This window comes from Mesoplodon densirostris, chromosome 2 (assembly GCF_025265405.1).
Source record: "Mesoplodon densirostris isolate mMesDen1 chromosome 2, mMesDen1 primary haplotype, whole genome shotgun sequence".
NCBI classification, from domain to species: domain Eukaryota; kingdom Metazoa; phylum Chordata; class Mammalia; order Artiodactyla; family Ziphiidae; genus Mesoplodon; species Mesoplodon densirostris.
In genome coordinates this window covers 88,463,140-88,489,692 of record NC_082662.1, presented here as the reverse complement: position 1 = coordinate 88,489,692, position 26,553 = coordinate 88,463,140, and the positions used below count along the sequence as shown (strand labels likewise).

The following is a 26,553-nucleotide window of genomic DNA, read 5'->3' as shown; positions in this document are numbered from 1 at the left end:
GAAATTAAAGAAAAATTAAACTTAAAAATGCTAATTCGGGGTTTCCCTGGTGGTGCAGTGGTTGAGATTCCGCCTGCCGATGCAGGGGACATGGGTTCGTGCCCCAGTCCGGGAGGATCCGACATGCCGTGGAGCGGCTGGGCCATGAGCCATGGCCGCTGAGCCTGCGCGTCTGGAGCCTGTGCTCCGCAACGGGAGAGGCCACAGCGGTGAGAGGCCCGCGTACTGCAAAAAAAAAAAAAAAAAAAAAAAAAGCTAATTCACAAGCACAATTTTAAACTTGTTTTTTATATTGGGGAGTATACTGAGAAAGGATTGAAGCTTGATAATGTGTATTACTAAAACATTTTTAAGGAAGTTGTGGAAAATATTGATGTATTTTGTGGGGAAGAGTTTTGTCTATTGGTTGGTTTAATTGATGAGGAAAGAAGCCTGGTTTTTAAGGTTATAAACTTATTTTTCAGAAAATTGAATCATGGGAGTCTGCTGAAATCATTGGTTCTAGCTGCTACACTCCGTTTTGGGCTAGCAATGGTCCTGTTAATTTGATGTGACTGCAGAGTTTGTAATGTTAAATTCAGCAATAATACTCAATTTCTGTTATTTACCAATTATTTAGTGCACATAACTATTTTCCACTCTGAGATTTCATGGAAAGGACATAGTATTGGATAACATGGAAAATGTGACTATTGATTATAGTTGACTGGCAAAATTTCAAAATTTTTCCCAAAATATCTTTCATGAAATTAATGTTTCAGGAAAATATACCCTTTTTTCACCTGTCCTTGAATACCCACAACTTTCAGCCACTTGCCTTTAACTATTACATCTAGCCATTTTGATAAGTTATAGCACTGATGTATTCAGAGAACTGGAACTTTTATCTTTGCTAATTCTAAAATGCTTGATATGGTGAGAAATACACCAAAAATACTTCCTGGTATTTAGCTATTAATTAAGTATAAACATAACTATCTAAGACGTCGGTTTTTGTTATGGTTACCAAGCTTATATCAAAATTCCATCTTTTAGTCTCATTTGTTTAATCAGAAAAAAATCAAAACACGCCTGTAATATATGATTATTGGACAAAAGGGGGAGAACTTATTTTTCATTTCATACCTCCTGAAATGAAGGTTATATTTTTTTACAAGAAAGATAGAAAAATCATATATTAACAGATGATAAGAAACTTGACACATATTTCAGATACACAGATACTATGTTTCATGTGTTTCTAGTGTTGAAATTAAAAGGATATATGTCTTAGAATTTCTACTCAAATGTATAACTCTATGTGCCTACTATCTGCGATGTTATATTTTTAATCAATCAATATCTAAAAAAAATTGTTAGCACATTCAAGTGTTTAGTTCCTGAGGATGGAGGGTTCATGAGCACTGAATTTATACTTTCCATATTGATCCACTTATTACTGATACTTAAAATTTTAGAACTGATAATCACTTACTATTCTGGGCAATATAAATTATTTAATCACTTCCAAACTTTTGAAACAATTGTCTGATGTTTTAGAAACCAGAAACAAAAATTATAATAGGAGTTTAGACTATAATATATTGCTGCAAGGATAATTATTAAGGGAAAACACAGCTGACATTTTCTGATTTATGCACACAATCAGAGATGGAGTCCAAGGACTGTGACATAATTATCTTCATGCTAACAATTTTTGTAAATCTCTTGACGGAATTTTAGCTAATTTTAAAATGGCTTCTGAAGATTAGCACTTAAAATTGTTGGGGAAAATAGCACAATTTATTAGCAAGGGTATAATTGTAAACCTTCTAAATACTCATTGTGAATATCATTTAGACAGTAACTCCTGCTTTAGCAGCTGGTATATAAGACACCAGTTTATGGAGTCTTGAAACAACAGAGAGTGGAATCTAATTAAAGAGGATTACATGCCAATGAAAAATTATTAAAAACAGACTAATAGACAATTGTTATGAATTTAGAAGTCTCTGCCAACTTCTCTTTTTGATACAAATTTGTGTAAGTAACTGTCAAGTAAAAGCCTTTATTTCTTCAAAACCAAAAGGATATTAGAAGGCTTTATTTTTGTAACTTAAAAATTATTGCTTTTCTGAAGTTTAACTTAGCACAAGAACTTAAATGATTCTATTAAACTTTTCTCACATATTTAAAATGCACGTGTGCTTTTAAAGATATATGATTAGAAATACTATTTTAGGTTCTTTTGTTTGTTTGATATCTATCTAGTACCAAGCATTCCATGTTTATAGACAAATCTTAGACATATGTTTTTGTAAACAAAAATCAGTTTATCAATTTAGGTACTGTTTATGGAGACTTATGTTGGATTGGATTGCATATTGTTTTTTGTAATGTACATTTAAAATTCAGTACTTCCAGTACTGAATTACTCCTTCCTGTTTGAATTGACTCACTTTGCTGTGATCTCAAGTGTTTTATTCCAAACAAGAGAATGAGATAGCTTAAAATGATACATAGCCAGCTTTTAATTATTTTTTAATAGAATTTTAAAATAAGTGGTCCTTCCCAGCACTGGAGAAAAGACTATGTTCACGTATGTTCACATCTGTGAGTTTACCTGATGTCTAACTTTACAACGTATATGCTATGTATGGTACTGTTGTAATACATTATGCGTTGCGTTACGCAGCCATATGGTCTGTAGACATTTGTAGATTTTGACCAAAGTAAACATATTAAAGCTTAAGTGCTAAACACTGAGAATAATGTGTTTTCTATGTAATTAAGTGCATGAATAAGCAAATTGGATTTAGTAAATGAGACACTTGTTTAAGATTTTTAAAGTGAATGATGTTCCTAAAAACAATCCTTCACGTGAAAAACTTATCTAAAATTGTCTTTGAGATGTAGAAAAATACCACTGATGTCAGAGTAGTAATAATGGAATTATTCCACTCCCCCAACACTGTCAACCTTGACCTCAAAATTTTCCTCATCTGCCGAGATATCCCTATTCTGGAAAGAACACCCACTGCTTCTGAGATAAGCTGCCCAAGGACAAGGGATTGTTTAATTTTAAAGCCTCCAGATTATATCAAATTTTTAATTTTGATAGGCTTAAGATCCTATATAGAACAACTCTGTACCTCTGCCTTTGTAGTGGTGGTAATTAATTTAGTGGGGGCATACTGATGTTAGTAAAACTATTAGTAAATACTTTATTTTCAAGCTTCTACCTGACAAAGGTAAATAGCTGTTGGATCATGTGGTTGATGGGCATTTTAATGTAGATTACTCGGACTGGTATTGATCCTTCTCTACAATAACAAATCAGCAAGTATATGAAGTGCTTGGTACTGTGAATTTATTAATATTAAGAAAATGAATTTTTTTGTTTTGGTAGAAATACTTTTTATAGAAATTAACTCATAAATATATAACACTTGAAGAGTTGTCTTTTGGGAACCTTCTGATCTTCTTGGAATTAGATTTTTCTTATTGGCCTCATTTAGCATAGCAGGACTCAAAATATCTACCAGAGGGTTATTTGAAGGTATACAAAGTTGTGTCATTTATTTGAAGTTCATAGCAAGGAACTGCCAAAAGGGAGCTAATTCATGGTGAACAGTGGTCTGCATGCACTCCAGTGCTAAAGAGGTATTTAAATATGAGCGCACATACCCAAGCTTAGGAGACAAATAAGGTGATCAAAGCTTCCATTCCTTCTGTAGCTTTCTGTCCATCTTCCACCGTATCACTGAACACAGGAAGGTCCAGTTTGGCCAGTAAGCTTTTGCTGTTCATCAAAAAAATATACACCCATGCTATTTAGTAGATATCATAGGCTGAACTGGATGAGAGTGCTGTAAATGAGCTAGGATTTGAAGCAACGTCTTGAGAAAATGATACAAATGTAGATTATGATTTGTAATCCAATTTTTTCCCCACTTTTCTTATTCTTAGCAGGCATATTCTATAAACACCATCAGTTTCTAGTACTTTCAGGGTTTTTTGGTTTTGTTTTGCTTTCTTGTTTTTTTTCCCCTCCATTTTAGCAATTTATTAAGTACTTATTTGGAAGTCCTTGTTTTCTTACTATAGTGACTTGCAAATAGTTTTCTTTTTGATTTTTTTTTTTTGGCACCTCAAAGAGCATTTTGTTGTGACTTACGAGTATGTACAGGAAAAATTATCTTAAAAAGTTTGGGAGACTCAACTGGCAGATAAAGACTTGTTTGGGTTAGCTCTACCCAAATGTCCATTAGGAGTACTTAACTCTAGAATCATAGGAGAAGATGAGTTATAAAGCTCAACAAGGGCAGTGTCTATTCATGTCCAGTAAAGCACTGGTAATGATCTCTTTGTGGAATGCAAGAATACTCTATGCTGTCTCTTTTGAAGTAACACTTTTTAAAGTCTGATTTCTTTTCATTAGAATCTATGCTCACTAACCAACATTGATTTTTATTTGCCATTCCATATTGAATTTCCTGAAAGTTAAATTTCACTATTTATGTTATCATAATAGTCTGGTCCCTGTAACAGTTTCATGTAATAAATGACTGCATTTGCATTCTACTTTGGTATCTCTGTTTCATTTAACTTGGTTAATGTGAGACAAAATATGAAAGGCAGACTGACAAAATTAGCTGTTAGTTTGCAAGACTGAGTAACCAAATTTGGACCATGAGGTAGTTGTCAAGATAAGGCTACAATGGAAGGTCTCTTGGAGGAAAGATAGCTAGCTGCCTTCACTGACATCATTTTTCACTTTTAATTGAAGGTAGCATCTGATTCATGTATGTGAAAGCTCCTAGACCATCCATTCAACAAGCCTTTAATGGTTAACTACTATGTGGAAATGTAGTAGTAAATAAATTAATTAAAAAAATCCTCTTGCCTTCATAAATATAGTCAATATTTATAAGTAAAAAACAACCACTTGCCTTTATGAATACAGTCAGTATTTTAAAAATACCATAACATGTAATATAATGTTAGGTATAATAACTGTTATGAAGAAGAATAGTGAAGTAGGGAAAGGTGGCAGAGAGAGTGAAGATAAATTCATTTTTAGAGACAGTGGTTAGGGAAGATGTTTCTAAAGAAGTGCCATTTAAATAGAGACCTGAATGAAATGAAAGAGTAAACCATTTGAATATTTGGCAGAAGAACATTTCAGGCAGAGGGAACAGCATGTGCAAAGGCCCTGAGGAGAAAGGGTGCTTTTGTGCAGAAGGAACAGCAAGGAGGCACTGTCACTTGAGCAAACTGAGTTCAGGAAGCCTGGTAGCAAATGAGATCGGTCCTATCAAACAGAGCTTGAAGGTGAGCAAACTTTGCAGTTGAAGTAGATTTTCATTATTTAAATTGCTCGTTGAAAGGCTTTTCCCCTTCAAGATTAGGTGAATAAGTAAATAATAATGACTTCTAAAAAGCAAATATTAAGGTTTATATAGTGATTTGAGATTGGCAGTGTCTGGCACATAGTACTCCACAATATTTTTTGAAATAATGTTAATTGTTTTTCATTTGGTTATCCTGTAAACCAAGTGAGATTCATTCAAAATCTAACCATACGGGGACTTCCCTGGTGGTCCAGTGGTAAAGAATCCGCCTTCCAATACAGGGGATGCGGGTTCAATCTCTAGTCAGGGAACTAAGATCCCACATGCCTCAGGGCAACTAAGCCTGTGCGCCGCAACTACTGAGCTCCGCCTCAACCAGAGAGCCCACGTGCCACAGACTACAGAGCCCACGCTCCCTAGAGCCCATGCACCACAACTAGAGAAGAGAAAAAACCCGCATGCCACAACTAGAGAGAAGCCTGTGAGCTGCAACTAAGCCCGCGTGCTGCAACGAAGACCCGAAACAGCCAAATAAATAAATATTAAAAAAAAAATCCAAAAAAGACAAAATATAACCATTCGTTATGTAAAGACCTATGTGGTAATTTGAATAAGAAATTAAGATTAAAAAGTAAATACTCAATCTTGAATTTTGTTTTCCTCCTTTAGATATAGGAATTAATGCTCATCAGGTAGGATTCTGCAGCAGAACTGTTTTTAATTTTTGCTCACCTTGGGAAAGTACTAAAATATTACTTAATTTTTACCATGGATAAGAGTTAAAATTTAAAATACTTCAAGGTAATTGTAGCTAAAATACATTTTGACTTAGACTGTGAGCCTGGAAATGAGATTTATTCTATCCATTTAAAAATGTATAGCACTATTTGAACATGCTTTCTTGTTTAGAGTATATTTTCACATACATGATCTCATTTAATTTTTCCTCACAACACTTTGAAGTGTGTCATTACTTTTATCATTTTCATTGATATCTTCATTTCATGAGGAAATATTTGCAGACTGAGATGTTAAGCATTTTCCTAAGAACATAAAAACAGTTTACTTGTAAAGCTGGAACTTAAAAACAGATTTCCTGTCTCCACAGGTCCTACGTCTCCTACTATATTATATTCTATTTCACTGTGACTCATACGAGATTCTCCTAGACAGGGCTTGATTGTAAGCTGGCCACCATTAGTGAAATGACATTAGCTAAACATGATTATGTCTTAATGTTCACTGAAAGGATTAGACTAGTTAAGACATACCGAAGGGAAAAGCAATTATCTATTGAAATATGAAACTCTGGATTAGAACTGGAAATCGTATATTGGTATTAGAATATTCATCTGGAATTTAAAAAATCTGAATATAATTATTATTTCTTACTTCAGTCATAAAGAACTTCAGTGGGGCTAGTTTTGAGGCTTTTTGCTGAGTGCCAAGATTTAAAACATAACATTTTACTGGAAGAGTAAGTTCATCTAATTGACTCATTCTTTGGAGGAATTTAGACCTTAGGAATTTCTGACTTCATGAGAAACATAAGCATTGGTATTAACGTTTACCGTACTGCCTAAAGAAAATCATTAAATTAATCAATGCTAAATTACTTTAGAGTTGTAGCTTTATAGCTTGGAGTGTGCTATTTTACTTAAATTGTTCAGATTTTGAAATGTAAATTTATAATTGCCCCCATAAAACTTGTGGCCTCTGTGGTGTTAATTCCCTATGGGTCCTGCAGGCTTCCAGTCATCTGAGATTTGTAATGATCGCATTAATATGCAAGGATTCTTCCACTGGATGTTGGACATACTTGCCTGATAATAGTTTCCTTATTGAACTGAAATTGTGTTTTTGAACATGAAGAGGTTTTTTTTTTTTTTTTTTTTTTTTAAACCTTCGTATCCCCAGTGACTACCGTGTATCTGGCACGTATTAGAATCTAAATAAATGTTGAATGAATGAATGAGTGAATGACTTGCTTTCATTTTAGCTTGGCAACAGGATTGACTTTTGCAACATATATTTTATTAGTAATATGAATACTTAAACTTAAGCATCATTATCAAAAAATAGAAATTTGCCAGCTTTTGGACCCCTTGCTTCTCAATGTACTTGGACATTATATTTATAACTTTCATTTCTATGTCATTTAGATCCATTACAAAATCATCCTTCCTCATATTAAAATTTGGTGCGCATAGACATAGGGCTATAGATGGGCTTCAGGGGATCCACTGGCTCATTGAAATTGTATGTAGCATATTGTATATATATATGCATATGAATTTTTTGTGAATATTTAATTTTTTAAGAGGAAAGGATCATGATTTTCATTATATTATCATAGGGATCTTATGATCAAAAAGTTAAAAATCTTCTTTTACCCATAAAGACTATTGATTTTACTTTATTACTCATTAGAATCACTTGGAAGACATGAAAAATGCACTTTTTTCTACCCCACTCCATAATGTCTGATCCATTAGGATTATGGTGGGGTTCGTGGATACTCTTCCTCTTCCTCCTCTTTATTCTTTTCCTTTGCTTCCTCCATTTATTGAAAACCTTCTATTTGTTTGGTGTACTAAGTAATTTACATGTATTATTTAATTTTGATGACCGTGCTAGAAGGTTCAAGTAAATTTTGCTTAGAATAAACTGAGTGTCCTGCCTAAGGACCTACAACTAGTAGGCAGTAATGCTGAGGTCTGAGGCTAGAGCCAATTCCACTACCTTTGCCTTCTCGCCCCTCCTCAGCCCCCCTTAATCTGGAAAATTTTGACTCATTTCAAAGACATGTTTAGAAGTCATTAACTCATAGACATCTCTGCTCTAGGACAGTTAATTCCTCTCTCTTCTCTATGTTATCACTGGATTGTGATCAATATGGGGGTCTTTTCTTATTTACCTTTATATCCCTGATGCTTAGTATGATGCCTAACAGATTTTCAAGTTTTTTTTTTCTGAATTGAAATTTAATTGATTAACTTCAGCTTTTGTTATTTAGGAATTATGAGACTAAAGTTCTAGTAGCTGTGCCATTAACTCTCTGTGACCTTAATAATATAAAACTGTTTCCTCATTTATTAAAATTAATTTACTAATTTAAAAAATTAGGTTACTATATAAATTTTAGATCCAATCTATTTAGTTCTAGTTATTGTGATTATTTCATAAAGGAAATGCTGTCCTAATAGAAATTAAATTATATGGTAATACCATCAATTCTTTTATTTAATAATGTAATTTGCTGAATTTTTTGCTTCTTTCCTGCCCCATCCAGCATGTGAATCACTAGATACTTGGTTGAATTTGTTATTGTTTGGTTTAGTTAAGCAAAGATACTTCAGTGATCGTGTTTAAATTTCTCAGCATTCAGAGATCTTCTTGTGTGTTACTTTTCCCCCATGTTGCTGTTGATATTTTACTCATTTGTTTTATCATACTTTCATACAATCCTTAATACAGATGAGATATTAAAACACTGTAAAATCTATCACAGTTGAAACCCTAGACCTTCTCTCAACCCATGGGGATTCATTTGGCAGGAGGCCACCAAAACCAGTTCTTTCTGATGCTTAGTTTCTAGTTTCTACTTTAATTGCTGCCAAAATCTGAGCACTTGGGAATTTAATTGCTCATTATATTTGTCACAGTGGTGTCACAGACCCAAATAAAGACTGTTGCATGCAAAATATTTATGGGTATTAATTTTGCCTAAACATCTGTATATTGGATTCCTTATTTTCTACCTTGTAAAGTATAGCACATCCAGAAAGAAATAAAACAGTATTCTGTACAAACTTATGCCCCACTTTATTAGTAAACTCTTATCCATCCAATCCAGTAATCTAAATTTAACAACAAACGTCTAGAGGAGGACCTATGCAGAACTTTATTATATTCACTTTACTCAGTTTACTCTTTTGAAGCAGTCTCTGAGGGATTTGAGTCTGGCTCTGAGGACAGACTCCTTGGGTTCAAATCCCTGCTTTATCCCTTACTAGCTATATGACCTTAGGCAAGTTCTCTTAATCTCCCTGTGCCTGTTTCCTCAGTTGTAAAGTATGGATCTCAATGGTTGTTGTGCAGATTAAATGGGTAAAGTTCCTAGAAAAGTGTCTAACACAGAGTAAGCCCTTCATGTTATTAGCTAGTTTACTATTAATATAATTCATCTTTATATGCCAAAAAACTATAACATTTAACTTGGTTGCTGATATGGATTTCCAGTTTCCTACTATTTAAGTAGAGATAACATTTGCCTGTTGTAGCCAATGGAATGTCTGGTCAGCCCTAAATTCAATACTTTTCATGTCCTTCCATTTTTTCCTGTGTGTTCTCACTTTCTTGCTCCATGGTATTTAGGCTAATAGGCCTGTTTTTTGTTCCAGTGTTTTATTACTAATCACTGATTTTTCTTGTTCTTGTACTTGCTAATCTGAGGAGTAGTTTGTTCATTCATTCTCTCCCTGTGTCCCCTTTTCCTTTTTAGTTACCCTTTGCCTTTACCTTCCTTCTTTCCCACAAGATAGATTGTCTGTCTTGCATCTGCTGTGATGGTTGCAGCTCTCTCATGCAATTATCTTGGTCAAAGGAAATTACGAGGCACTTGAAAAATAGGAAGTATCAGTCATCACCATGGGCGAGTTCATTTTTAGAATTGTTTGAAAGTTTTTTACATCCTGGAGAGTCCCCTATGCCTTACTTATGACTGAAATTGTATTCTGGAATAATCCTACACTAACATATAGAATCCCCTTGAAACAGGAGGGAAGGGGGCAGGGCACAGCCTTTAAAATAATGACATAGCCATAGGACATTACAAAAACTGGTTAAAACCAACTAGGTACAAGATGGTGGAAGATTTGTCTTCCAGTATACCTTGAGCCTCATTATATGCTCATTGTAATACATTAGCATGCTAAATGACACACGCACCAGTGCCATGACAGTTCTGAGTCCAACTATAAAAGGTCAAAAAGTAGGTCGTGGCTCAATTCCTGGAAATCCCCACCCCAGCCCCAAAATAATTGGAATAATCCTCCCACTCATTTGCCTATGAAATTACCCAGCCCATAAAAACTAACCACCTCATATTTCGGGGCCTGTTGCTTTCTAAGATGGCCCACACTCTGCCTGTGGAGTGTGTTTCTTTCTGAATAAACCCACTTCTTACCTATCACTTTGTCTTTCACTGAATTCTTTCTGTGACAAGAACATCAAGAACCTGAGCTTCATTAAGTCCTGAGACCAGGTGTGTGATCTCAATTAAAAGACCATGGGTTCAAGTCCCAATCTGGGTTTAGGCCAGGTTTGAGTCCTGGCATGTGGCTTCAAGTCCCAATCTGAGTTACATGGTTTCACCCTGTAATGAACAGCGTATTAAGTTATTTGTTATTTAAACATAAGTTCATAATTTTTCTCAGATCCGTACTCATATGAACTGGGCTGAGAATAGACTTTGATAGAAGACATTGGCTCCATTTTACTTACAGTTGTCCCTAATGTTAGGAAAATGTTACTGATGGTGGACATGAGAGTGAGTCTCTCTGCCTCTCATCTAAAGCATCTGATGCTTAATTTTATCTATGGAGAGAATGAGCAGATAAAAATGTTAATTGCTTGAGATGTTTATCTCATTCTGGAAAAAGACTAACATTTGTCTTAATTAGAATTTAACTCTTGTATCTCTTCTTTGCTGCTTTCATATATTGTTCTTAAAAAAAGTCTTGGATTTGATTTCTTCAGGACACAGGTATTTTTGGTGAAGGTAACAATTAGACTGTTTAAATATTTACAAGACTTGTTTATTTCCTCTATTGTTCTGTTGGGCACAGTAAGTTTTCTGCAGACTCAGGGAGTGTGAGCATTCTTTCCTTTTCTGTTATTCAATAATCATTTTGGGTTCCCATTCCACTTCATGGTAAAATATGTCATTTTAACCCCTTCCAGATAAAATCACTATTAAATTTGAGGCTTCTCATCATTAAAATGAAGAAATACCTTCAGATGCTCTGGAACACTTTCTCTCTCAGTCAGCTCTGATATCTTTGCCTGTCCTCAATTCCTGGAGCCATAGTGAGCTCAGTGGTGCTACTTAAGGCTTCTGTGTCCAACTTTTCTCTCACTCTGTCTTCAGAAGAATGTTGTTATCTCCTATCTCTGTGGCTGGAAAAGCTAGACAGTCAAGCAGTCTTTCCACCCTATTGTTTATGTATGCCAGGGATAGGCCTTTAAAAACTCAAAATCCAGTAATTTTGTTTGTTTCTTCTTTAATGTCCTTCACGAACTTGTTTCGCTGCAGCAGTGGAGACCAAAATAAAGTTTAAAACCACAGTGCAGGTAGCAAAGAGGAGGAAAGTGATGAGGGATTTCAGGACCAGAAGAAAAAACAGACAAACAAGAAAGTATATGTATTTTTTCTTTATGCTGTCAATTTACCACATAGAAGGGAGGCAAATGCATTTTTTTGTAGTAACGTCTAGACTCGTCTGAGATTCTGAAACCATCTGTATAATTTTTAAAAATATAAATCTGAAAGAGTAAAATTTCCACAAGAATTCTGTTTTGAAAAGGTTGTCTACACATGGATTTTACTGTGAATTGACCTCTTCCAAAAATTGATCAGATTAACATTCACTTTTTTGAAATGATTTATAAATTATAAGAAATAGTAAAAGCTTTTTTTTTTTTTTTTTTTTTTTGCTTTTTACATTTTATTATTTTTTCCCAAGGGACTCAGAAATGGATATTGGGATGAAAAGAGGTTTTTGTGGACTCCATCGGTGTTTGCTTTTGATTCTAAGCTGCTGTGTCACATGGTTGTAGCAGGCTGCCTTAAATATTTGTTATCTATGACTTTGTTTTGCCGTGGGCATTATTGCTGTGGTGTAGAGAGTTACTTTAAATGGCTAAATTGAGATCTTAAAATTCTCTCTTAATTACAGTAGCGCGACTTTTCTAGCATTTCCATTGATTTTAATGATTAAATCTCACATTTCCTATAGGTAGCGTGTGAGAAGACAGTACCCTACCTGAAGACAATTGTTCTTAAATAAAGAGATTCAGATATAATGTTATTTGATTTTGTTAATCTCTGTTGGTAAAATCAAAGATTCTAAGATTTTCTTGAAAACCAACCATAAAAAACAAAAATACCTTGTCAAGGTACAGATTTATTTCTATTAAATGACTCCATTTAGCAAACACATTTGTATGTGTATATGTGTGTGTATCTGTGTATATATTTATGTATATCCAAAGTAGGAGATATATTAAAAATGAAAAGTATGCCCAAAACAATTAAATAGAAATATCTGTTTCCACATCTGATATGTAAACCACTTATGGGGAAGTGATAGGTGCTGTTTTCCATATCAAGAGTCAGTAAAGTTTGAAAGAACAAGGTTATGAAACCTTTTTCCAACTTAAGATTTAAATGTGAGACTCTTAGCAGTGATTCATCTAAATTGATGGGGTTGGGTTTATGGCAAACTTAGAAAAAATTAAGTATAATTTTATGACCACAGAGAAAACATGCATTGTTTTCCATTAACAGTTAAATTCAGGAACAAGAATGAGATATAGAATCAGTAATCCTGAATTTGAGTATTGACTCTACCATAGTCACGTAATTTGAATATATTTTAGATGAAAACAATTTGAGTTGGGAAATTAGTTGGAATGAATAATCCCAGTCAATGAATATTTATTTTTTCTTAATACTTTTTAAGCTTTTATTTAATTTTTAGCCATCTATTCTTGTTTTATGTTTATAATAGCATTAGCAACAAACAACCAAACCAAACCAAAAAGGAATTAGCTAAATAAATAATAGCACATGGGTACAGTAGAATATTATGCAACTCTAAAAACTGTATTGCGAAGTCTGTTTAGAATCATGAATAAATACTAGTCATCTGTTATTAAGTTTAAATATATGAAAGTTAAAAACAGTACATTCCAAATATTATATAACTAGTAGTTGTGTTTGGGTCTTTTCAGGTATTCGCTTAGCCCAAGTGGCACTATTTGAGTATCAGTTGTTCACATTAAGCTATGTTGTAGGTTGAATATAGCAAATAAGTGTAACTGATTTTATTATAAGACTTTATTTTCTTTTACTGCTTTGTGTACATCCTTATACCTCTTTTTGGGTGTACAAAAGTAAAGAAATCAAACTGATGTTTGGAAACTTTTTTTGGACAATTTGAAATATTAAACCTTTCATGAACTCATTGGCAAATCAAAGGAGGCAGAGATCTTAATTAGTCAAGTGCATATTTAATAGAAAAAATAAATATTGGAAAAGTCAAGTCCTATCTTATATTAAATTTCTTTTATTGCTAGCAATTATCTTCTTGTATTATATTTTACAAAATAGCATATTCAGCATAGAATATACAAATACTTCCACAATCTTTAAAAAAACTCTTAATTTTTTAAATCTTGAAGTCAAAAAGAAATATAAACCTATAACTGAAACCTTGGAAAATATTGAAAACTATAAGTAAAAAAATAAACCCTTATTTATTCAACATTTTGAGATAATCTGAGTTACTATTTCATTTCTAGTCGTTTTTGGCTTTGCTTGTTTTGTTTTCCAAAATTGTAATCATATCATACAACATATTCAATTTTTTTTTTTTTTTCTTTTTGCGGTACGCGGGCCTCTCACTGTTGTGGCCTCTCCCGTTGCGGAGCACAGGCTCCGGACGCGCAGGCTCAGCGGCCATGGCTCACGGGCCTAGCCGCTCCGCGGCATGTGGGATCTTCCCAGACCGGGGCATGAACCCGTGTCCCCTGCATCGGCAGGCGGACTCTCAACCACTGCGCCACCAGGGAAGCCCAACATATTCAATTTTACAGTGTCTTTTTAAAAAAAATTACACAACGTCAAACAAACATTGGCTAACTCTATCTAAACAGCGTTTGTAATTAATGCATAATATCCCTCAAATTTAAAGTGCTTTATTTAACCATTCTTTTATTGTTGAAAATTTAGAATCCCCCCCAATATTTCACTGTCATAAACATGCTGCATTGAACACCTATGAACATAAAGCTTCTAAAAAATATTATTATTTCCATAGAAATATTTGAAAGGGCACTATAATCTCTTCAGTGTAAAATTTATATTTGTGTCCCCCTCCCCCCTGCCTCTTTTTTTTCCTAAGGAAAACACTGCTTTCTGCCTTAGAGGTCCAGACTAATTTTTATCCCAGAAGTACTGGGAAAGTGTTCTTCAAAGGCCATCTAATTCGAATAATTTAGTTATTCATCTTTGCAATTATAGTCATGTAAATGTCATTCTTTAAGACTATCACTCTGTAGAGAAAAAGTTCATAATTTAGTTAATGAAGTATCAAAAATGTATCAGGGTAAGTTACAGGAATTGGATCTTTAGTACAGAATTTTAGTAAATAATAAAATGTTATTTTATTATTATTAGCTGGTAGCTAACACTTACTGTGTCAGATACTATGAACTTCTTTATCTGCATTCTTTAACTGTAGTGATATATTACTGCATTATGATTCCTTCACCAGAATTCGAACTCTCTTCTTAAAGCTTTTCATTGCAGTATTACATATGGAAAACTAAACAGATCTTAAGTATTCAGTTCCATGAATTTTCACAAAATGAATTAAACAGTGCCCTAGAAGACCCTCTTCTGTCTCCTGTAGTCACTATCCACTAATTTCCAACACCTTGATTAGTTTTGCCTACTTTTAAAATAGTAGCTTTATTGAGATATATTCACATACCATAAGGTTCACTCATTTAAAATACATATAATTCAGTGGTTTTTAGTATATTCACAGTGTTGTGCATCGATCGCCACTAAGTTCAGAACTTTCGTGTCCCCAAAAAGAAACTCTATTACCATTAGCAATAATTCCTTCCCTCTCTGCAGCCCCTGGCAACCACTAATCTCCTGTCTCTATGGATATGCCTGTATTCGACATTTTATATAAATGAATTGATACAATGTGACCTTTTGTATCTGGCTTTTTCACTTAGCATAATGTTTTCAAAGCTCATCATGTATCAGAACTTACCTTTTAATGGCTGAATAGTATATCATTATATTGGTATACCATATTTGCTTATCCATTTATCATTTTATTGACTTGCATTTTTTCTACTTTTTATCTGTTACGAATAATGCTGCTATGAACATTTGTTTATATATATGTGGATATATGTCTTGATAACTGTAGGCGTATAGTCATTTTTGAAATCAGGAAGTGTTAGGCCTTCAACTTTGCTATTCTGTTTTTAAGAAAGTTTTGGCTATTCTGGGTCCCTTCTATTTTCATATGAATTTTAGAATCAGCTTATCAAAATCTACAAAAAAAAATTCAGCTGGGATTTTGACAGGAATCACATTGAAACTTTAGATTAATTTAGGGAGTAGTGCCACCTTAACAATATTAAGTCTTCTAATTCATGAACATGGGATGTCTTACCATTTATTTTGGTTTTCTTTAATTTTTATCATGATGTTTTGTACTTTACACAAGTCTTATGCTTCTTTTGTTAAAGTTATTAAGTAGTATTCTATTCTTTTTTATATTCTTATAAATGGAATTGTTTTCTTACTTTTATTGTTGAACTATTCACTGTAGCTTTGCTTATTTTTGTTTCCAAGTTATTATTTTTTTAAAGGTAATTTTTAAAAATTTATTTATTTAATTTATTTATTTTTGGCTGTGTTGGCTCTTCGTTGCTGTGCACAGGGTTTCTCTAGTTGTGGTGAACGAGGTCTACTCTTCGTTGTGGCACGAGGGCTTCTCACTGTGGTGGCTTCTCTTGTTGTGGAGCACGGGCTCTAGGCGCCCGGGCTTCAGGAGTTGTGGCTCGCGAGCTCTGGAGCGCAGGCTCAGTAGTTGTGGTGCATGGGCTTAGTCACTCCGTGGTGTGTGGGATCTTCCAGGACCAGGGCTCGAACCTGTGTCCCCAGCATTGGCAGGCAGATTCTTAACCACTGTGCCACAAGGGAAGCCCAGCTTTGCTTGGTTTTTAAATTCATTTAAGTGGAATAATTTTCCTATGTGATCTTTTGTGTGTCACTTTATTTAATACTATGGCTGTGAGATAATCCATGTTATTCCACATAGATGTAGTTTGTTCATTCTCATTGCTGTGTATTTTCCATTGTAGTAATATAACACAGTTGATTTATATATTCCATCTTTATGTGCATTTGACTTGTTTCCAGTTTGGGGAAATTTGGATAGTGCTACAATTAACATTCTTGTATACGACTTTAGGCGAACATATTATATATTTGTTCTGGGTGCATTCCAAGACATGAAAGTTCAGCTTTTGAAAGTGCTACCAAAAAGCTTTATCAAGTGGTTTTAACAAATTACAGTTCCACCAGCAGTGCTTCAGTTGCTTCTTGTACTAAAAAAACCCACTTTTGTATCATCTATCTTTTTCATTTTACACATTTTCAAAGTGTGTAGTGATATTTCATTTTTAAAATTTGCATCTTTATCATGACTAATGCTGTTGAGCATATTCTTTTAAATTAGTTATTTGTATAGTCTCTGTTATCTAGTGTTTATGTAAGTCTTTTGCCCATTTTACATTGAATTGTCTGTTTTTTTTCATATTTACTTGTAGGAGTTCTTTATTTATTATAGATATAAGTAATTAAAACAGTGTGATACTAGCACAAGTATAGGAAATTGAGCAGTTGGCCATTATGGACTCCAGAAACAGACCCTATGTATACCGTGCCTTACTTTATGGAAAAGATGAATTAAATTGGGGAAATTATGGCCTTTTCAATAAATAGTACTGATTTAACTGCTGACCTGTATGGTGTGATTTTCTGTTATACACATACACAAATATCAATCCCAGATGAATTACACATCTAAATATGAAATGCAAAGTAATAAAGCTTTGTGGGAAAAATATAGGAAAATAAATTTATAACCTTGAGGAAATCAAAGAGTTCTTAAACAGGACACAAATAGCACTAACCATAAATTAAAGCAATAATAAATTGGGCCTCTTTAAAAATAAGAAATTCTCTTTATGAAAAGATACTATTAAAAAGTGAAAAGACAAGACACAGAGCAGGAGATATTTGCAACTTACATATCCAAAAAAGGACTTTTATTCAGAATTCAAATTATTTTAGATACATTTTGCTAATATTCAAGATTTTCATTGTAAAACATATAACTATGTGTTAAAAAGGATCTTTGCCTTAATTTGGCTGATCTAAAAAGATATCAAGGTAAGATAATAGTATATATAACAATGAGTTTTAAATCAATGAATTCTTACACATTGGAAATTATTAATCTAAATTCTGTATTTTTGTAAAATCCAGCATACTTATTTACAATTTAAAATAGAACCCATTAATGTTAAAATTTTATTTAGTTTTACTGTCTGTTAAATTAACTAAAATGCTAAATCCAATTATTTTATTACCTAAATACATGAAATCTAATGTGCCAAAAGATACATATGGATACATTTTTTAGGCTAAAATTTAATCCTATATATTATGTTCTGATAACTTATTAGGGTCATGTGAGATTAAGTTAAATTTACATATAAAAGCATAATTAAAATTAAACAGAAAAACTCTTAGAAAATTCAGTCCAGTAATGCTAAGAGCATGATGTAATGTCACTTAATTTTAATGATTGGACTTATTTATTTTCAAATATATATACATATATATATATATATATATATATATATATGTGAACAATTTGTATAACTGTTATTTAAAAATCTAATTTTAAAATTTTGATTTCAAAATGTTTGAACATTTATTATTATATTATGCCTGGACTTTATCTTTCCATATCAGTAAATACTAATATTTTAGAACTGGATATTAATCATATACAATTTATTGTAATTTCAAACTTTATTGACTTTCTTTTGAATTCCAGTTGGCTTTGATATACTTGATTATTTTAGAGAACTAATTTTTAAACCTCAAAACTCTAGAAGTTGTACTACTTTTATATAATACTCATTTCTTCTGTTTACCCAATTTTGAAAAATTGATAAGACTTCTATGACAGCTGTATCATAAAACGTTTTTATTTTGTTACTGTTGAATTCACACTGTCAATTTTAATGAATCCTACCCAATTAAAATGGTGTGCATATTTTTGAGTCCATAATCAATATAATCAATTATATTTTACATAATTGCATAGATATAATTTTATCTCAGGATGTTGGAGGATTAATGCATTTTTCTAATATGTTGCAGAATTGCGAGAAGCTGGAGAATAATTTTGATGACATCAAGCACACGACTCTTGGTGAACGAGGAGCTCTCCGAGAAGCAATGAGGTAAGTCTGGGTCACCATAGCAACAGTCACAGATGTGGTAAAGAAAAAGTCATTCTTCATTATTGGGGGAACAAATGAGTTCATTGCCACCATTCAGCTCTGTTCTCTAAGGTATTAATTTGTCAGTGGAGAGACTTCCCTTGAGGCTGTACTTTGGTTTTGAAGCTGCATAAATGTTAAGCCTCAGTGCACAGTAAAAAATGTAAATGTTTAATTTGTTACTTAAAATGCTTAAGGGGTGTCTTGTTTTATATTTATACTAAACTGTGTGATTGAATGGAAATGTTGTTCATCTACATTCTGCCTGTATAAAAAAATAAATAGTACAATGGTGTTTTAACTGAGTAGTATTTTCTCCTAATTAATATTTAACTAAAATATTTTATAGGATTATACCATAGTATTTTTAAACTGATATACGTTTTCATACTATTATAAAGCATACAGATTAACTTTTTTTCAAATACAGCAGTCTATAATGAACCTGATGGATTTTCTTTTTTTTCCTTTTTAACATTACTATTTCTGAATATTTTTCTGAAATCTCCCTAAACTTAATACCTTTTTAATAACTTTTAGGAAGCAGTCTTTAAATCCATCTGATCAGAATCAATGAAGGCTTTTACTAGACATTGAAAATGTGTGAAGAATAAAACTTAGCATCCTTACAGCTGGAGAAACGACAACAAATGATGTTAATCTTAAAAGTTCTGAGCTTGAACCTTTGAGTGGGATAATTCCCAATATATTTGTACAGAAATAGTATATTTGCCTTGATTTAGCCTGTGAAACTAAAATTGAGTTTTAAAATATATCTCCTTCTATCCATGCTCATTTTTTAAGGGCTTAAATTAAGGCTAAAGAAAAAATTTTAAATAGGAGAAAGGATAAACCTATGAAGCTCCCTAGAAGGGTATTTTGGGCAGAATTTTGTTATTGCTGGCACACAGTTACCATATACTTTAGGCTAGAAGCTGCTCTCATTTAGTGACCTCCCTTTTACCACGCAAGCAGCAGGGGAAAGTAATTAAATTTAATAGAAGCTGCCCTCATTTTGAAGCCACTTCTATTTAAAACCACAGGGGGAGGTAATTAAATTTAATGGAAACAGTAGCTTCTACACAAAGATACATGGTACTTCTATATAGATGATTATGATGTCACAAAAACAGGAATAATATATTACTAGTATTGAGAAATTACCAGCTGGAGCAAGTGAGCCTATTTTATTGTTAATGTCTTTACTAATAAAAAAGAGGGAAAAATAAAGCTGAGTCCACAATAGCGAATTTGTATCTATATACAATGCAAGTGGACATTCTCAGAAAGTTAAAGTTATTGAAAATAGTCGTAAATTTAAAATAAAGAGTAAAATGTATTGTGGAAAAGGCCAATGCAGAAGTTATGACTGAACTGCTGTTTTTCAATATATTCTTTATTCTCTACCTGAAACTACCACAGGTATAAATTGAAAACATCATTTTTGTAAATGTTTATTATAATAACTTTGAATATGTTAAGCGTAACAATATTTATTTAGAACTGTACAGTTATTTTCTGTATTTTTATATCTATTCAGTTTGAAGTAAACCCATAGACCCACAGGAAGACAAAGAGAATGCCAGCTCTGAAGCTTTGAATAAAAGGCCAAAAACATAGAAAGAATTGCAAAGGGGCAATGTGAATGAAAATGGATGTGAGTGAGGGAAATACAATGAACAAGGGAAGGATGTAATTAGTATAGAAAATTCATCATCAAGAAAAAAACAAATTGAATTGTGGGAGAACTGCGTTGGAAGAGATTATTAAATTCTGCCAAATTTTGTAATACTTGCCATTTTCGAAAATTCTGCTTTTTAAGAAGTAGAGATGAATTAATGAGAAAAACAAGTATTACCTGATTGGAATAACCTCTCAACCATCCATGCTATGAGATAAAGCAATAGGCTAGATAATTTAAATCAACATTTAATCACTTGGCTCTCTAATGTACTTTGTTTACATTGGCAGCATATTTTACACATACACACACACACACTCATAATCTTTAGATTCACCAAACACAACTAAATAATCCTGTTACCAAAAGCATTCAACAGTTTAGTGTACTGTGGGCCTAGCACTTTTTAAAAAACTTCTGGGTTTTGCCTTTAGAAAATACAGCAGGAGCTCATTCTTCATATGTGAGACTATGGAAGCATATAAACAAAAAGTTATAATGTTATGTGACTAATAGAATAAAAAGGAGAATGCATCAAGGGGCAAAAATTAATTGTTCTCTCATCTATGATCATTTTTTTTGTCTTACATGAAGAGTGTCAAATCAAAGAAAACCATGGAGAGGATAAGAAATTTGATCTAGGCCTTGAATATGGCCAGTTTTACAGGTAGAGGGAAAGGTATTGAACAAAGGTGCAAGATGTATTTCAAGAACAGTAAAATGGTCTGATGTAGAGCAAATTTTTTTCAGGCTTTTTTGAATGTATGTTTTCCTGCAAAACTCATATAGGCAGAATTATTTGGTCAGTAATATCTCTCCTTATATGCCAAGAATCCTTGGGTATAAATAAAGCAGTACGAGGTTGGCAGGGATGGTGGGAACTATTCAGAATTTCAGAGTGTGAGAGGGGGCAGTGGGAGACAGGTATGAATAATTTGCCAACAATTTCAGTTAGCTCAGGGGCTGGTCTCAGGAGGCTTGTTGGAAATGTGTTTGTTACCATATTCTAGAGGTCAGTTACCTAGAGTGTAGCTTGCCATGATAGATACTTTAAATTACTTCAAGGAGTGATTGTGGTTTTTAAGGAAGGGGGTGATAGGATTAAATATATTGATAAAACCGTGAAGATTATTTTACAGCTTTTTAGAATTCTAATAGGGTAAGAAAATACAATGCGGGGATATATACAATCATTAATTTATTTAATAAACATTTATTGTGTTTCTGTAATACACCAGGTAATGGGGTTACAGATATGAATAAGGGAATCTCTGCCCTCAAGGGGCTAATGGCCTAGTTGGGGAGACAGATACAAAAATCAAATGCCTGATGTGAAGACTCAGAGCCCCAGTACTTGAGTTGTTTCCCTGGTCCCAAAAATGCCATGGCATTTTTTCTCTTAGTCCATGGGCATGACATAGCTTGGCTATAGAACATCCTTTTTTTCTCACTAACTTAACCTCTGCAGCAGCCCTCAGGTGGCTCCGGGCACCCACAGTGGTACCCTCCTCCTGAGTGTGTCTGTAGTCTGGAGAAGTTGGAGCAAAACTGGACTGAATCTGAAGAGTGACATTTTGTGGCTGCTGTGTTCGGGCCTTATCATCAAGTTGGGTATTACCTACTTATTTATTAAGGTTCTACTACTGCTATGAGCGTAGAACAAAAAAGAGAGGTCTCTGCCCTTGCTCAGTTCTCTGTCATCTCATCCAATCCCTGTTCGTGGGCAGTCTTTGCCATGCAGTCTTGGACCTGTTCTTTCATCAGTGTCCCAGCTCAGGAATCATTTTAGACCCCTCCGGTATTTCTTCCTGATCCCAGATGTGAGGATCTAATCCTGGATGTGAGAACCTGTGGCCGGCTATTTAAAACATGTAAGGGGCTGCAGCCTACTCTGGAATGTGCTGGCTAAATGAAACGAGTATTTTATTAGGTTTTAACTCATACCCAGACTGGGAAAAAATAATTCAAAAGTTTGTTATGGACTTCCCTGGTGGCGCAGTGGTTGAGAGTCCGCCTGCCGATGCAGGGGACACGGGTTCGTGCCCTGGTCCGGGAAGATCCCACATGCCGCGGAGCAGCTGGGCCCATGAGCCATGGCTGCTGAGCCTGCGCGTCCGGAGCCTGTGCTCCGCAACAGGAGAGGCCACAACAGTGAGAGGCCTGCGTACTGCAGAAAAAAAAAAAAAAAAGTTTGTTTTGGCAGTAGAGTAGAGGGTACAGTGGAGGGAATGAGAGATCTAGAGAAATCAGTGGCTCCACTAAGATAAAGGTAGAAGGGTATAGAGGTCAATAGAGGAGAGTGTGTTTGAGAAATTTAGAAATATTTAGAAGGTAGATCTGATGAGACTCTGTGACTTAATAGCCTCAATATATTAAAAACTTGATTTAGTCTCTATTGCTCTGTTTAAAACCTTTTAAAGTTTTCTTATGCTTTCAGAATAAAGTCTAATTTATTTGTGTATCCTACTAGATAGTAAATCTCATGAGGGTAAGAGGATTGCTATTTTCCTCTCCTTTGTATTCTTAGCCTTACCATAGTATTAGCGTATTAGGTGCTTAATAATTATTTGTTGAATTATTGATAAAGATAAAAAATAAGAAGAAGGACATTTATCAAGGGCAAGTCAAAAAATTTTTTTGACTTTGTATTCAACTTTTTTTTCCCTTCCAGTTTTATTGAGATATAATTGACATACAGCACTGTGTAAGTTTAAACTCAGATGTTTTTATTTTGAGTATTTGGATATACATTAATTGAGATAGGGAAAGAGAAAAGAAGAGGAGGATTAAGTAAGACGATTTTAATTTTCAGATGAATTTGAGATAGCTATGGTAAACTCATGTGTAAATTTGCATTAGGCAAAGGAAAATACAACTCTGCAACTGAGGAAAAAGACTGGAGGTTGCAGCCTGGGATTTGTTAAGTATTTTGATATTTGTAGCCATGGGAAAGCATCTGATTTCGAATGATAGTGCATGGAATCAGAAAGGAGAGTCTAACCAGATGCCTAAGAAAATACTTGGTTTAGGAAAATGTGTGTCAGAGAGAAACATATTTTGGGATTTAAAAATTTTAAATAACTTTCTCCAACAGAATTAATTGGGACTCTGATATGGTGTGTCTGAGCACTTGAACTGTGGCTAGTGTAACTGAAGGACTGAATGTTTAATTTTATTTAATTTTTATTAATTTAAATGCAAATTGTTGCATGTGGTTAGTGGCTATGGTTTGGACAGCATCGCCCCAGAGGGATGTTTTTGAGTTGCTAACATGACATTCACCTTTCTCTCACCAATGGAATTATCATCAAAGGAGAGTCTAGGGTAAGGCTAAACCACGTTCACACACATCACACATACACATCATGCACACTCTCTCTCAAAAAATGAAGAGTAAAACTGGAATCAGAACATAGTAATGGATATAAAACCAAAATTAACAAATATGATATGGAGGAGACACGGTGACTATTATTTTCTAAAGACATGACTTGTATGTAGAAACCTCTATGGAATTAACAACAAAAACAATCTAGAAATTAATAAAAGAATTTAGTAATATGGCCAGTTTTAAGATAAAGATGGAAATTTGTGAACTTTTCTGTGTATTACCTATTCTATGAAGATCCTATGAGGTAGTTATATTAGAGTACCCCAGTCATCCAGGACATGTTGAATTGTTCGGCAAATGGTATAAGAGGCAGTTGTTTTGCTGTTTAGAAAAAAGAAATCACCTTATATTTTTATCTCACAGGTATTAAAGGAAGTTTCGTGTATATTAAAGAGATAAATAAATAAATGAGACAGCCACAGTCCAATAAACTATGAAAGTGACTATCTCTGAGGTTTGGATGGGGAAAGAGATAATAATCCAATAAGTAGTTGAGGAAAAAACTAAGCTTTGACTGCATTAAAAAAGCTTCTGGGGGGCTTCCCTGGTGGCGCAGTGGTTGAGAGTCTGCCTGCCGATGCAGGGGACACGGGTTCGTGCCCCGATCCCGGAAGATCCCACATGCCGCGGAGCGGCTGGGCCCGCGAGCCATGGCCGCGGAGCCTGTGTGTCCGGAGCCTGTGCTCCGCAACAGGAGAGGCCACAGCAGTGAGAGGCCCGCGTACAGCAAAAAAAAAAAAAAAAAAAAAAAAAAGCTTCTGGGGCTTCCCTGGTGGCGCAGTGGTTGGGAGTCCACCTGTCTATGCAGGGGGCATGGGTCCGTGCCCTGGTCTGGGAAGATCCCACATGCCACGGAGTGGCTAGGTCCGTGAGCCATGGCCGCTGAGCCTGCGCGTCCAGAGCCTGTGCTCCGCAATGGGAGAGACCGCAACAGTGAGAGGCCTGCGTACCGCAAAAAACAAACAAACAAACAAAACAAAAAAAAACTTCTCTATATGGCAAAAAATCACAAAATTTAAAGACAACATCAGTGTTCTGTATTGCCATGAGTGTAAGAGATGCAAAAAAATTTAGGAGCTCAGTGGTTAATTGGCAAAGTATGATTAAGAAACCCTTAAAATATTCAACTCTAATGGCAAGCAAAATATAAATTACATAAAAAGTACTAATTCTTGGTTATTGATGTTACTGCAGTTCAGCGAGGAGGAGATTTTTGAGTGCTGGAGATGGATTGGTAAGAGCCATTGTCCCATTCTCAGAGATCAAGAGGAATTGAAATTACTTCTGCATTTAAGGAAGGGAGTGTACCAATAATTACTAAGAACCTTGAAACAAACATACCCCTTTTCATATACATTTAACTTCATGAAATATACTATGCACAAGACATAGAAATTATGGACAATCTGAAACTGTTTCTCAAATTATAAAATATAACAATAAACAAACTGAATAGAACCTAATTAAGGAAATAATAAGAAAATGAAGTTTCTAGAATATAAAATAATATATATGGTATATCAATAAATATATATACATAATGGTAAATTGTGGCATATTTAGTTATATCTGGATATTAAAATGATCTTTAACACAGTGTTTTTGAGTGACACGAGTATCATCATGTTCACTGAAAAATACCAGGAAACAAAATTGCACGTAGAACATGATCTCCATTGAATATAAAGAATAAAGAGAAAAAAGATAGGAATAAAATACAGCAAAATAGCTATTATATCTGAGTGGTGGGCTTACACATTTCTTAGGCTTATAATTTTCTGTTCTAAATTTTCTATAATCGGAGCATATTATGAATGATTAGAAAAATAATGAGATACATAGGCGCGGACTGGCGTGTTCTTGGGATTAGAGAGCGGGATGTTCGGCTTGCGAGCGGGAACCTCTGAGTCGTGCACGGAGAAAGAACGATTTAAAAATGGGTGATGTCGAGAAGGACAAGAAGATTTTTGTTCAGAAGTGTGCCCAGTGCCATACTGTGGAAAAGGGAGGCAAGCACAAGACCGGGCCAAATCTCCGTGGTCTGTTTGGGCAAAAGACAGGACAGGCTGTCGGATTCTCTTACACAGATGCCAACAAGAACGAAGGCATCACCTCTGGGGAGAGGAGACGCTGATGGAGTATTTGGAGAATCCCAAGAAGTACATCCCTGGAACAAAAATGATCTTCGCTGGCGTTAAGAAGAAGGGAGAAAGCCAGACTTGATAGCTTATCTCAAAAAAGCTACTAATGAGTAATAGTTGGCCACTGCCTTATTTATTATGAGACAAATGTCTCATGACTTTTTATGTGTACCATATTTAAATTGATCTCATACATTAGAATTCAGATCATGAATGGCTGATGTAATATTTCTGTCCTGGTTTAAATAAGATTGGCTTGTGGCTAAATAAATATGGCCAGCTTTTTGAATTTTGATAGTAATTCTGGTTCAACAAGTACTATCACTGTTTTCCCTTTCTAAAGAGATGATTAAACTTGAATAAGGAATGTTAAACTTTTTAGGGATATGGTGAATGCCTTCTCAAACCCTATAGGAGATTGGTTTTATATTTAGATTTCTATAACTGGTTATATTAATATATTTAAATATTGAGAAGCTCCCTTCACTATCTCTTAGACCAGCAAGAGTCACCTGTGTTTCAAGTTGTGTTCATTCACCCGTTAAGGCAAGGGCTGAAGATACACTGACAATGTCCACTTTCCTTTTTTGGTTTTAACTGTGCCAATTTAAT

At 34.2% G+C, this 26,553-nt stretch overlaps 1 protein-coding gene and 1 pseudogene across 1 annotated transcript in view; both read left to right on the top strand.

The window, feature by feature from the left end:
- DPYD (dihydropyrimidine dehydrogenase) overlaps positions 1-26,553 on the top strand; it is an 820,949-nt gene that overhangs the window by 92,639 nt on the left and 701,757 nt on the right. Inside the window, exon 3 of the mRNA XM_060090168.1 lies at positions 18,607-18,689. Coding sequence (XP_059946151.1) covers positions 18,607-18,689 — 83 coding nt within the window. The remainder of the gene's footprint in view (positions 1-18,606; positions 18,690-26,553) is intronic.
- LOC132480974 (cytochrome c-like) lies at positions 25,737-26,094 on the top strand (annotated as a pseudogene).